At 38.3% G+C, this 14198-nt stretch overlaps 1 protein-coding gene across 1 annotated transcript; it reads left to right on the forward strand.

Moving 5' to 3' along the window:
• Positions 1-378: 378 nt before the first annotated feature.
• Positions 379-13631, forward strand: si:ch211-203k16.3 (angiopoietin-related protein 1). Its single transcript, XM_014007556.1, has 10 exons — positions 379-417; positions 4896-5060; positions 5184-5420; positions 7146-7361; positions 10074-10193; positions 10284-10398; positions 11834-11971; positions 12217-12433; positions 12519-12714; positions 12788-13631. Exons 3-10 carry the CDS (start codon positions 5265-5267, stop codon positions 12932-12934), a joined length of 1305 nt encoding a protein of 434 aa, XP_013863010.1. The 5' UTR covers positions 379-417; positions 4896-5060; positions 5184-5264; the 3' UTR covers positions 12935-13631.
• Positions 13632-14198: the final 567 nt, after the last annotated feature.

Consider the following 14198-nt stretch of genomic DNA (forward strand, 5'->3'; position numbering starts at 1 on the left):
TTTTGTACCRGAAACCRGTTTTTATTTTTGTTATGATATGACTTTTCTGAATACCGGACATACCGGTGTAAATAGCCTGAACACGTGCGGAACGTTTCGTCGCGGCTGCCAGTGAACTGTTTCCCTGGGGACACGTTTCCTCGTAACACCGCTAAGCGCATTAGCATGCTAACATTATTGTTGGAACAACCGGTGGCGGGTGGTGTGTTTCAGCCGCTTATATGGTCGGACGTAAAAAAAACATCCCGTTTTCACCATCGCTGAATAGTAAACAACTCTTCAGTGCCRTGCACGGTTAAATTTAACGCGCTACGTTATAATGGAGACGTTACTGCATGGAGACTCTAGCGTGCTTCTATTGTGAAAAGCCCAGGGGGGAGTAGTTTTGTAGTGTGGCTGAGTTGAGTGGTGTGCAAGGTGAGTTGTCCTTTTAAGTTTTATGAACACACAAYGATAGACCAGATAATGATCTTTTCTCAACCCTTCATGATCAGACCTAAATGCATGATTACTGTCTACAACCAGGCAAAGAAGAAAAGATGTACAAGAGGAGGGAAACAGTGATAAAAGAAAAAAGTCAATAAGCAAAGTTTGTACATTTTATTATCAGCTGAGCTGTGAGGAAAAAAATACCGTCAAATACCGTGAAACTGGTGTAATTGTTGAAAATACCGTGATATAAAATTTGGGTCATACCGCCCAGCTCTAAGATAAAGTTACAATAGTTCAGAACTGAAAAGCCTGTTTTATTCCTAAAACAACAAAGTGTTCTACTGTGAAATAATGCAAGCTGCAAAATTCACAGAGACATAAAATGCATTTCATAAAAGAAGGGGAAAAATTAATGAAAATTTGTTTTTTTAAGGGCAAATCAAATAAAATGCTAAGGGTAAAAAAAAATTCCATTTACTTTTTAAAAAATATAATATTTTAAACATATCTGCGTTAAACAAAATGAAAGTTGGCATTTATTAGTTTGATAGCAGCTGGTGAAACATCATTCACTGTTAGAGACGAGCTGTTCAGATAATTTCAGGATGGCTTCTTTTATCATAACTCTTTACTTTCAAATGGAAATTTGATCCGTAGTTTCACAACATCACCTCCCCAGGTAGACTGTTTGCAGTCAGCAAAAGGTCTTGCATTCTGAGTCAGGTGAAGCTTAAATAATAGTTTGCTGGTGAAGCGCTCTTATCCTTTTATCTGTTCTTTTAAAGCATCACAAGCTGCTCCTCATGTGTCGAACCGTCCCATCAATCAGCCTTGAATCCTTTTAGTTCCTTGTCAAACGGCAGGAAGTGCCCACTTTACATTGTGACAAAGTGCTGCCTTTTGTGTATGATGAATTATTCAGGGGTAAAAATCAAAAGGATGCTGTCTCTGACACGAGGTAACTTAAAAGGACTTATCAGCTGGAGTGAATCCTGCTCAAAATTGTAAATTGGATTAGTTTAGTGATTGCTGTGAGATTCTGATGCACAGAGGTTTTTACCATAAGAATAAAATACTGACTAAAAAGTTCAATAAAAGGTTGATCATTAGTTATCTGAGGAAACTTCTGTTTTATGAGTTCAAGATCAGAATTAAAGTGCCTGCAACTTATTTTACTTAGTTAAACTGTTACTGTTTGATCACTGCATGTTTTCTCTGAAAAGAAAAGTTAATATGTAAAAGTTGAATTGCCATTTTTTTCTGTAAGGGACAGGGGTGGGGTTGGGGGGGGGCAACTAAATAAGACAAAATTTCAAAGGCCTATCAAACCTTATGGCACATGACAAACTCAAGGCCCATGGGCCGAATCTGGCCTGCCACAGCATTTTATTTGGCCCCCAAGCACGTCTTAAAATAAGCGCATCCTGCTTTAAAGCCAGCATTGATGATAAACTACATTACCCATAATGCATGTAAATTATTTCACTTGCAAAATAGCGGCTTCCCACCATTGGGTGGAGGTGCACAGGGTAGTGGGAATGCAGTCATTTTGCGAGTCAAATATTTAATCATTTTGGGAGATGTAGGCGACTTTGCTGCTGCCCAGCATGGGACGTGGGAATTTCCTACTTACAAGTCTAAATTCAAGTTAGAATGTCCTTCTAGTGGGAATTCCCTGTTGGAAAGTGGGAGTATTCAGAATTTGAGATGGCAGCTACTCACCACAGCTCAAAAGTGAGTAAAACTCTCTTACTCTATTATTTATTACACCTTTAGTCAGTCGTACTCATAGAGGACGTGTAAAACGCTGTTTCTGTGCAGGAAAAACCACGTAGAACTCAGTTATTTTTCATTAGCAGTGAGACAAGGAGCATGACATTTCAGGTTTAGTCAAAGTTAAACACAAAAGTCAATGTTTATTACAGCTGGCCCTTTAGTTTCATAGAGCAGAGGGTCCCAGGACCCACAGGGGCTCCATGGTTTTCTGTTTGCTGAGCTTGCATAATTGTGGCGGCCATCTTGAATTAAAACTCTCTCCAAAAAGATCATTTGCTTTAGCTGTGCATTTAATGATTACTTTCTGGGAATTTCAGTAAAATCCATCCAGACATATTCTCAGCCAAGACAAAAACATTATCGCCCTCCTCCCTGCAGCAGACATCGATTTGACAAAATCCATGCAGAAGTTAATTAACTGCTGCCTGTGTAAACAAGCAACAGCTTGCTAATGAAGGTGTCCGCTGAAAAGCAGATGGTATATTAAATATGCATAACCGTCCAAAAATATCTGATGATAAATTTGACTTTTGCTCAGAAAACCATTAAAGACTAAGCTAAGTCGGTGTGTGACGACCCTGTGATGGATGAGCCACTGTTTTAGTTTGTAACGTCTCGTGAGGTTCTGAGTTATCGTGTGTTCTTTCACACCATTTGTTCATCCTGAGGCCAACGCCAGCTCAAAGAGCCGTTTATCAAACATTTTGTCTTTAACAAAACACTTGGGCTGGGCTCTGAATAAAAGATAGGAACACTGATACTGTGCCTAATGATCCACGACCCCCATAAAAGTAAAGCGAGCATTATTTCATCCTTAGTGTTCGCCATGTTTTATGAATGTTTCTCTGGATTCGAGTACGTCTCCTGGCCATCCTAACTCCTCAGCTGYGTCTGAAGACGGCGAGAACGAGAGWGGATTTTAGGAGAAATCAGTCCGCTTTATTCACGAGATCCAACCGCCTTCTGTTAGCCGCCTGTTTCTTTGAWTCCTCGTTTGTACGGAGAAGAACAGGCTGTTCATGAAGAGCAGACTGTTGATCCTCTCATCTGTTCTGGGRATTTATTTACATCATGACTTGGTTTGAAGCAGCCACAAAACAAGACAGGCACAAACTGCAGAAAGTTAGAAAAAAAAACATTAACACACCTGAACCTTTCTTCTGAACTTTTATCCCAAAGGAACCAGGAAGCAGGCAGGCTGACCTTTCAAACCCTGAACAACCTTTTATTTCTTTCTTTTTTTAGCAGCAGCTTCTTTTCACTCTTACACCAAAAAGCACCAAAAACATTTTCATTTCAGCGTGTATTATTCTGCTGTTTCACTCCGTGTTAAACTAAACTTACCACAACAAGTAAGGAAATTTGTGTTTATTTCTTTGTTTTAACAATGCTTCTTGGCAATAAATGCAATAAATGGTGCCACATTTGTGGGGTGAGCAGCAGAGCTGAGTATGATAATGATGATTAGATGATTGAAGTTTGAAGAAACAAGAAATATTAGCAATTTATATTCATTTAAATAAGAGATGCCTCAGTGGCGTGTGGAAGAACCATACACAGCCACAACAGCCTGGCTCCTCCTCCTCATGCTGATCTACTCACCACAAATTTCTTTACTTTTGTGCTAAATTTAATAAATCTATTCCATAAACAAACACGTTGCCACATTAAGTTTTTTTTATTTAAGCTCTTTTATCTTGTGTCAGACATTAAAAGCAAAGAAATCACTTTTTTCTTTTATTTACCTTTGAAGACGTGAGACTTATTTGTTGAAATCAAGTTGTTTCAGTTGTTCCTCAGTGAAAAGTTTGTCAGATCAGTGTGCTGTCCCACAGCGCCACCATGTGGCTGATTGTTATTACTGCCATTGACTTGAATCCTAACAGTTTATACGTATGCATCGCTTATAAGACCAACACAGATATCAGTAACAAAAAAAAAAAAAATATATATATATATATATATATATATATATATTAAAAAATTAAAAAAAACTTTTTTTAATAATGTGGAATTAGTATATTATAGGCACAAATCCCTCCTACAGCAGCTGAGTGGTACAAGTTTTAGAACAGATGATGTTTGTTGAACAGTTTCCAAAATTTCTAATCTTTTTTTTGTCACTTCAGTAGAAAATGTAGAAAGAACAAAATTTCTGACCCTCATCCTTTCTCTTAGTGGTTCCGCTCCAATAATCTTACATCATGTTTTTCGTTAATGAAGTAGTTATTTTTCTCAAGCTGCAATAATGTAATAAAGTGACTCAGTCATGTAATAAGTCTTTATAGAGCTTTGGTGCATCTCAGTGCAAAAAACATGGCACAAAATCACAAAAATGTGAACAATATTTTCAAAATTTGACCAAAACGGCTTTAATTTTGTCATTTTTTWAAAAATGATAAGACTATTTTAGTTTGAAATTTATGTATGCCAAGTGTAAAAATGAAATTTTAAAAATTGTCACTAACCTATTTTTATTATTTAGCTCGTTTAGCGAGTGTTTAGCCTAATCCAGCTTTTTGATTTTCTCTTATTGACAAGTGAAAATTTACAGCAATATTTGTTCTGTCTGGAGCTAGTTTATACTGAACAATAAGTCCCATAAAGATCTATGATATAAACCTAAACAATGCCCATTTATATTCCACAACCTTTTCTTCACATCTTGATCATCTTGGGTTTGAGAGTGAATCCTCTTAAAGGTGGATTACTGGACTAGGATGTTGACGCTGCCAGAGAACAGGGAAGACTGTGACTCAGAGAGCAGGTCTGCAGGAGATGCAGACGAGAGTAAGAAAATGGAGAGAAGCTCTCCGCTTTGGAGAGAGGTGGAAGATGGGTGCGTAGCTGMGGTGAGTACTGAACATTGGTCAGAAAACCTGTTGGTTGGTGCTTTTACATGTGTTGCAAACTTCAAACCTTTACATAATAAGCWGTATTTAATAGCAATAGTTTTTCTCTCCTGTTTGTTGCAGAGCTCGAAACGATGGACCACCACCCTTCATCCTCCCACCCTCACTGAGAAGACGAGGGCAGACTAACCCTCTGGGACAGCAATGGTTTCCCTCACCTTATCCAACCCCTTCAGCTGGAACGTGACCTCTGCCCTCTGCGTCTTCGTCTTGTTGCTCCCAGAGGTCGCGGCCGACAACCTGAACACTTCGGCCACCCGTGTGGGTGGAGGGGCACAGTGTGGGGAGTACACAAACCAGGTACTTCTGCTGCAGTCATCAGATATGTTCCTGATTAGCATTAGCATCGTGTTTGCAGTGCTGTAGTCCTGATCACAATAAAATAAAATAAAATAAAATAAAACAAAAAAGAGTCCAAAATATTTGGTCTGAATCCCATTATTTTAGGTTATTCTAACCAGGGCCGGCCCTAACTAATCTGGTGCCCTGGGCAAGATTTCAGGTGCCCCCCTTTCTAAATCTCACTGCCGGCTTTCATAAATTCATTTGCCAATTTAAATTGTTCTGTATGATATGATATCTTATCTTTAGAAACCAAGTTGTCCAATTAAAATAGTTACCAATATACGGAAATTCCTTCTGGTACAATTTACTCAAAACGATGCCACTTCCAGCCATTTGAAGACATCAAAAAATCCGTAATGAATGAAGGTAGGACAATGGAAACCACTTTAACCTGAACTTTATCTGAGATCAGAACCGAAACGTCCGTTATTCTTATTTTGTTTTTTTTTTATTTACACACTGAGCATCAGTAGTTAGTGTTGACTGCATCATATGATACTTTTATCATAAGATATCTGCAGCAAATGACATCTTAAGGTAAGCAGCTGAGAAACCCACAGAACAAGTTAGCTTCATTAACTTGAGTAACCAGTGGTTATAATCATATATTCTTTTCACAAATGGAAGTTTAACAGCTCATAAAAGAGAGCCAGCAGGGGGAAAGTTAGATTTAAAGACTAGACCAAACAGTAGAGGGCAAGTTGTATTTTCTATTTTGTAGTTTTTCTGTCGTTAAATATCTCAAACTAGTTTTTTGTTACAAACTCATGGTGCTCAGTGTGTAACATGATCTCATATTATTCACCTCAAAGCCTAGTTGTATACTACATTTCAATTAACATATGACAATTTTATGTTTTAATTAATCCTAAATATTTATAAAAAATCACTTTAAAGGGCTAGAAAATGCAGTTTTAAGTGGACTTTTTTTTTCTCTGGGGGGTATACATCTGGACCCTCCTAGGATCACTTCGTACAACTAGAGCGCTAATACAGTTAGGTGTCCCTTGTTACTCAGCAAATGTTGGCAGGTGTGTAAATGTTTGTCGTAATCATATCATGTGATTTATTTGACAAGGTCTTTGCTTTCTTTCATTTATAATGCAAATGAAATACAAATAAAACCAAGATTTAAACCAATCAGCAGCGTGAAGATTATCTTGCAATATGTCATTAATGTTATCTTTCTAAAAATACATTCAAATTTATTACATAAAAATTGGACGTCACGGGCACTTTTAAATAAATTACTACAGATCCTCACTAACATCTTTTCAAAAAAAGTTTATTACCGTAATTTGTTTGTTTGCTATCATTTTATTTTGATTTTGAGGCTGTCACACCCAACATTATCTCAATATCTGTAAAACTGAAGGAGTTATTGACATCTTTGTGATTGCTTACTTTGAATAGCTCTGGCAGYCATTTTTAAACAAGTAGACTCCAAAAGTCAATCAGTTAAAGGTGTGCAACACGATTCATTCCTGAATGTTTCTGGTTCATTAGATATTTTGCTAACAGATAAACAAATTGAAATTTGCACACAATTATATGTCTATATGAGTTATTTCCAAACAAGATTCTGCTGTTAAACTGTGATTGGTTGTATACAGTATATACAGTATATACAGTACATTATGTATCTATAGTGAGGTTTCTCTTTAACTAAATCATTTCCAGCTCATGGAGGACGGCATGTGTCGCCTCATGGCCACCCTGCCTCAGATGGACGAGCGACGATGTCCGGATTTGTTTCGCTGCACGGACGAGGTCTCCTACTGGCTGCGCGAGAACCGAGACAGGAAGCAGCAGATCGTGGCTCTGAAGGAGACCATCTCTGAGCTGCAGGAGGAACTCAGGAACCACCGGCATCGCATCAAAGTCCTGGAGCTGCAGGTGACTGAGGGCAGATGTGGACCCCCACTTCAACYGCTTTTTCTTCTTTATTTTTAGTTTGTTGATTCATGACAGGGCGCTTTAAGGATTTGTCATGACATGTATCATTTTAAAAATGCTTTGACCTTTCATGTGAAATATTATTTTTTTATTTTTCACCAACCCAAACTAGCCTTTCTTGTTTGAACCACACTCCTACTTGGTGATAAAGCTGGCTTCCATCCGAGCGTGTCCTTGACCTGAGTCACTAACAGGATTAGCCTCCTACTCCTCCATGTGTTGCCACGTGTGTCTCAGGTGATGAGCTTAAACAAAGAGACTCTCAGCTGGATCAGCCAGGGCTGCATGGTCGAGGTGGGCGGCTCTAGGGCAAGGGGGCGGAGCTAGACTTTATTGCAATGGGTGGCACGGGGGGGTGGCCAAGGTGTTTTTTTTAAGGGGCGGACATACAAATAAAAAAAAAACTACTATGGATCTGAATATTCAAGATGGCCGCCGCTGCTAATTTCAAATGGATTCAACTCATGCGATTTGACATTAAGCTGATGTTTGTTGGTGTGAGCTGCAATCACCAACACAATATCACAGTCTCATCATAAATTTAAAATGGCAGATATACTGTATGGCAGTACCCGTCAATGTTTCATAAAAAAAAAACACTCATAGTAGCTCCATTCTATTGCCTAATTTATATTAACTGGTTCTTAAACCCAGAACTATTGCACATGTTTGTTTTCTGTTAATTCAGCAGTTCAGAAAAGTTTTTTTTCTTCTTACTTTACTCTTATAGATTCCCTTCACACCAGACAACACAGCTGCCTGACAGATAGTTATGCTCTAACGGCAGGGGCGGAGCCAGGGGGGTGGCCAGGGGTGGCCATGACCACCAKAGACAAATCTTTGGCCACCCCATTGGCCACCCTGAAGTACACACCCCTTCCACAGTGAAACAACCTTTAGGGGTGTAATAATCCTCCTGAACAGTTGGTGGCAGTGTTTAACAGTTTGAAACATCACCAAACTCTATCTCTGAAGAAGAGTAATGACAAGGAAGTGATGATTTTCTTTATATACAGAACCTATGCCTGTAATCTGACTTGTGGTGTCAACTTTTGGATTTATGGTGACAAACATTTTTTTTGTCACAATAATAAGAGTGTTATTTTATGCTATGAAGGCTGGATGATGCTCTGTGTTTATTATGAGTAGACCTATCACTAAATCAGATCAAGTGAAACACCCCTCTAAATTCATTGGGTRAATTTTATAATGTTAGTTTTAAACAYGCAGTTGAGGGTCATCATTATTTKGCACAATGGCATGTGTTACAATTAAAAATAAATCAATAAACAATATAAAAATAAAAAGCACCCCTAAAGTCATTGGGTATGATGAATTGTGTCACATTAATTAATCTTATTTCAGATATAGCAGTGAGTTTAAAAACAGGATGATGGAACTAGTTTAATGAAAAATCTGTCTCTGAAATAATTAAATCAARTGTTAATTTAAGTAGGTAAAAGTATGTTTAACAACCTGGTAAAATACACTGGAATGCAGGAAATGGCATCTACTTTGTCCAAAATTTTCTGGGGGAGGACCCCCAGACCCCCCAACAGTGTGTTCCCCCACTTTTAAAATGGTTCTGATGTCTATGTTTATAAGGTGGTCACTGCCTGTACAAAGACATAAGGAAATGACCAAAACACAAAGATCTGCAGATAAACTTTCAAGTAAAAAAATCATGTAATGTTCCTGGCCACCCCTGTGTGAGTAGTGGTCCCAGTCCGGCCACCACTGAGAAAAATGTCTGGCTCCGCCACTGTCTAACGGTCCATCTTTAAAATACTACGCGATTCCCATCCCAGTAGTCAATAATTCAGGGGTGACACCTGGGGTGGCTAGTCAGGTGCCAACGGTAGCTCTGCCCCTGCTCTRGGGTTTGTTATGATGTGGGTAAAGTATAAAGTTATCCTACATGTTGACACATAGCATGGATCAAAAAAATTTAGTGTTTGGCCTGGTTTTTAGATTAAAAAAACAATATTTTCCGAGTGATAAAAGGAAYTTGAAATTCACTTTCAATATTAAGTATATTGTCTCAGTGGGGAAATGAATTCTCTGCATTTTTACCATCGCACATGTGGTGCAGAAGAGGCTCCACTTAGGGGTCCAGAGTGAGGCAAGGAAGAGTTTACCACCCACTTTTAAAAAAATACTTCCAATCATCTTCTCAATACAGAGAAGACAAGGTTCATCTACAACCCTACCGCAATACACTGTGTATAACAGAATGCAGTGATTTATAAATCTTATTAACTCCTGTTTTATTTGCTGTAAAATATTAAACATAACAGTTTAAATTAYGAAATTGTGCCATTTCTAGGCAAAAATAAGAAATTCAGAATTTGATGGCTGCAACTTGTCTTAAAGAAATCCCTTTATATGGCACAACTTCTTACTTTAAAACATGGAGATTATGTTTTATTGTGAATAAACAATGGGTTTATGATATTTGGTTTTAATTTATATTTTACACCATGTGCAATCTTTTTAATAGCCGTTTTATTTGCATATTTAAACTCACAAATTTACGTAATTAATACATGCAGTCTTGATGTGGTTAATCAGCTTACGTACCTGCAGTGTCTCCTAACTAAAGCGTACCCTTTAAATGTTTTCCTGTGTTTGTATTTGAACACACTCCATCAGAGTGAAGAGAAGGCCCACCTGAACCTGTCTCTGGAGCTGCGTTTCCATGAGCTGGAGGTCCACTACACTGAAGCCACCTCCCTGCTGCATCTACAAGGAACACTGATCCTGGACCTGCAGGTGTGCATCTTTTCTCACACTATGATTGAGCTATTTTTAATGGTTTCAGATTGTTTCTAATCATTCAAATCATTTCTTTCTAATGTCTAGAAACAACTACACAATCTGACTCTTTCAGTGGATAAAGTGAACCGAAGCCCCGGGTGTTCAGTCAGTATCGTCCGTCCCAATCCCCTACTGAACACCCAACAAGCCATGCACCCAGGTACCTGATCGTGCACCAGTCACCAGAGGGAGACACACACTTGATTTTTGTTGTTGTGTGAATGATTTCATAGCATTCACACAATTGAGATCATTTTTTTCTTCCGTACATTTTTTTTGCCATCTTACTCGTTCCACAATTTTTGTGTTAATTCAACAATTCATATATGAAAATGTTCAACTCATTTATACCAAGTGAGCTAAGAATTTTGGCATTTCAGCTGTTTTATACTTTTTCAGCTATTTCACTTTTTCGGATACTTCTTTCCCCATTGAAAATGAATGGAGCTGTTTCCATCATCCTTAAAACCCTTTAAATAGTTTCTAAATCTTCACAGCACCTTACACTTTTGTTCTGGTTCTGCTCTTTTTCACTTGTGCTAATTTTAGCTACTTTGTTTGCTAATWGTAGCTTTTTTCTGCTATTTCAGCTAAAATTCTGATTGCTATTCTGCTTTTTTCTACTTTCTTGTACTGTTTTCTGCTACTTTGTGCTATTTATTATGCTTCTGTAATTTCCCCTGGTATCACAATGTATCATTCTTTCATTCATTCATGCTTTTTTTATATTCAGCTATTGTCTGCAATTTTAGCTAAAGTTCAGCTGTAATTAGCTAAAGTTAGCTGTTTTAAGCCAAATAAAGTTTTGGTAGCTATTACAACTTATTTCTGCTAAGTTTAGCAAGCATGTGCTCCTTGTGCTTTTTATGCCAATTAAAAAAAATTCTAGCAACGTTTTAGCTATTTTACTACAAATTGACACTTTTTTGTACTTTTATGCATTTTTTTCAGCAAATTAATATTTTTTACACAACTTTCTCTATCTGGGTGTTAATTACAACTTGTGGCTGCCTTTAGCTTATTTTTATGCTAATTCTAGCTTTTTTATTATTTTTAAGCTTTAGATCTGCTTCTTATGGAAGCCCATTTCTGCCACCCTGATAAAAAAATAAAACTTGTATCTCATAATTATGACTTAGCATCTCATAATTATGACTTAGCATCTCATAATTATGACTTAGCTATCTCATGAGATACCTAAGTCATAATTATGAGATACAAGTTTTATTTATTTTTTTTATCAGGGTGGCGTAAATGGGCTTCCATAGATCCTTTCTGCTATACTTCTGTTTTCTACGTTGTTTTATCCTGCTAATTTGTGCTATTTATGCTTCTTACAGATGCTTTCAGCCATGTTCAGCTATTTTAGCTTTTTTCTGTTGTTTTCAACTAGATTTGTGTTTCTTTTTATTGTTTTTCTGCAAAGTTGGGCCTTTTTTTTTTGCTTTCAGTTTTTTAAAGTGAGCTCACATTAACAATTTTGCTATTAAATATTTTCCGCTCAATTTCAGCAGCTTTCAGCTTAAGTTTTCAGCACGAAGCATTTGCACGAGCAGTTTATTCACCGAGTCTTGTCCCACACAATTTGCCCCCAGAGATCAAGCACGTGGGGAACTGCCCCATGGACTGTGCCTCCATCTATCAGCACGGGGTGAGGAGGTCAGGTCTCTACACTGTGGTGCCGTTACTGGCGGGCATGCCTGTGGAGGTTTACTGTGACATGGATACAGATGGTGAGTCCCAGATTTGGAACGTGATACGACTTATTACCAAAAAAGTGTGGAAAAAATGAGTCTCATTCTAATTAAAACACTGCTCGTTCTTCGAAATGTACTTCATTTCCTCAAGAATTTGGGTGAATTGTCCAGTTTTTTCTCTGCATTATGGCTTTGCTCACAAAAAGTACCTTCATGATCTGCTTCTTTGTTCCAGRATTTTATACTTTTTATTTTATTTATTTATTTATTTTTGCCTTCAGGTGGTGGCTGGAGCGTGATCCAACGGCGACTTGAYGGCTCAGTGAGCTTTGACCGCAACTGGAGGGATTACAAGGCTGGATTTGGCGACTTGCACTCCGAGTTCTGGTTGGGCAACAACCACATCCACGACCTGACCATCCAGGGAGATTACAGCCTCCGAATAGACCTGGAGGACTGGAGCAACCAGCACAGACACGCCCTCTACCAGAGCTTCAGGTCAAACGCCGTACACTTACCAGACCTGGTGATTACAAAAGAGCTTTTTAAAAATTTTTTCATTAACTGCTCGATGTGTGTGCAGTGTGGACGGTGAGGAGCATCAGTACCGTCTTCATGTGTCGGGCTTCAGCGGCACTGTGCAGGACTCCTTCAGCTGGTACCACGACAAGCAGGGCTTCAGTACGCCGGACAGCGGCAACATCTGTGCTGAGATCTCACACGGGGGCTGGTGGTACAACCAATGCTTCTACGCCAACCTTAATGGAGTCTACTACAGAGTAAGGATGAGGAGAAATCCTCTCGTTTCCTTATTTGTAACAAAATTTAATATATATTTTTTTAATTCTACAGGGAGGCCATTATACCCCAAAAGGAAGAGGCCCACTGGGTCCCGACGGGATCGTGTGGTACTCCTGGAAAGACTCTGATTACTACTCTTTACGCAAAGTCAGCATGATGATCCGACCGCGCAGCTTCCACACACGATCGTCACCCTGAAAACGGTGCGGACACAGGAGCTAGCATCCCTCGCAGCAGTGAGGAGACCGGCACGAGCCCACTGCTGAGCAAAGCCAGAGGCTATTTCTCCCACTGGATCTACAGAATAATGACGACAGGGGACTTTGCTTTGTGGAAATTTAGAAACTGAACTATTGTTCTGCTCTTTTTAAGATTCAAGTTCACATATTTTTGGTGCCTCTTTCAGACGTTGCAAATTGGCACTTGGAAAAGAGGAGAAACTGGTCTAGATGGTCAGAAAACAGGACTGGAATGAATCTATTACAGTGTAAAATATAACATGGACAAAGAAACCTCTGTTCAGGATCAGATCAAACATATTTTATACCCTCAATCTAAGGAGACAATAAACAGTTGTGGATAAAATCTCCTCCAAAGCTCTGTAGACTGTGCCTACTGTAGAGTCTGCCAGGAGACCTACAAACTCAGCTCAGCCATATTTAGGTTACAGTGTTGGAATGTTTGTGTGAAATCATACAAACAAAAAAAAGTGAGCGATAAATATGTTTTTTTTCTTAAAGACGTACTTCAATCTTTTGATGTGGGCTTCTGTGAACAATCCCTACCTTGTACATATTTTTATAACTCTTTGGACAACTTCAGTTTGGAAAAAAAAAAGTATAATTTCAAATTCACAAGCTAGTATGAACGGGGCTACAAAAAAAAAAAAAAAAAACAACAACACAGACTCAACTTTAAAAACGGATCTGCCACCTAATATTTTAGCGTTAACCAAATATAAACAAATGTTAAGGTCAAAGTAAGATTAAAGAATTTATTTGCATTGGTCGATGCTAAAATATTAGGTGTGACAGATTATTTTTTTAAAGTTGAGTCCGTGCTATATATATTTTTTCCAGTGCAGGAACAAATTGCTGCCATTTAAAACAACTCCAAGCAAGAGGTTCAACTGAACTATTCTAAAAACCAGTGGTTGTTTCACACCAGACATGCTACAGCTAGGTGCTGCTGTTTGTGCTTGCAAGTTCCCATAAATGACTGTAAATAACCATCTAAAGGCGAAGTGGTCGGCTACGGAAGCGTATTGCTATCACGCAGGAAAAAAAAAATCCGAGCGCTATCACGTTATAACGTGATACGTATCTTGTTAAAACGTGATATCACGTTTTAACAAGATACGTATCACGTTTTAACAAGATACGTATCATGTTTTAACAAGATACGTATCTAACGTGATACGTATCACGTTTTAACAAGATACGTATCACGTTTTAACAAGATA

This window comes from Austrofundulus limnaeus, unplaced genomic scaffold, assembly GCF_001266775.1.
Source record: "Austrofundulus limnaeus strain Quisiro unplaced genomic scaffold, Austrofundulus_limnaeus-1.0 Scaffold42, whole genome shotgun sequence".
NCBI classification, from domain to species: Eukaryota; Metazoa; Chordata; class Actinopteri; order Cyprinodontiformes; family Rivulidae; genus Austrofundulus; species Austrofundulus limnaeus.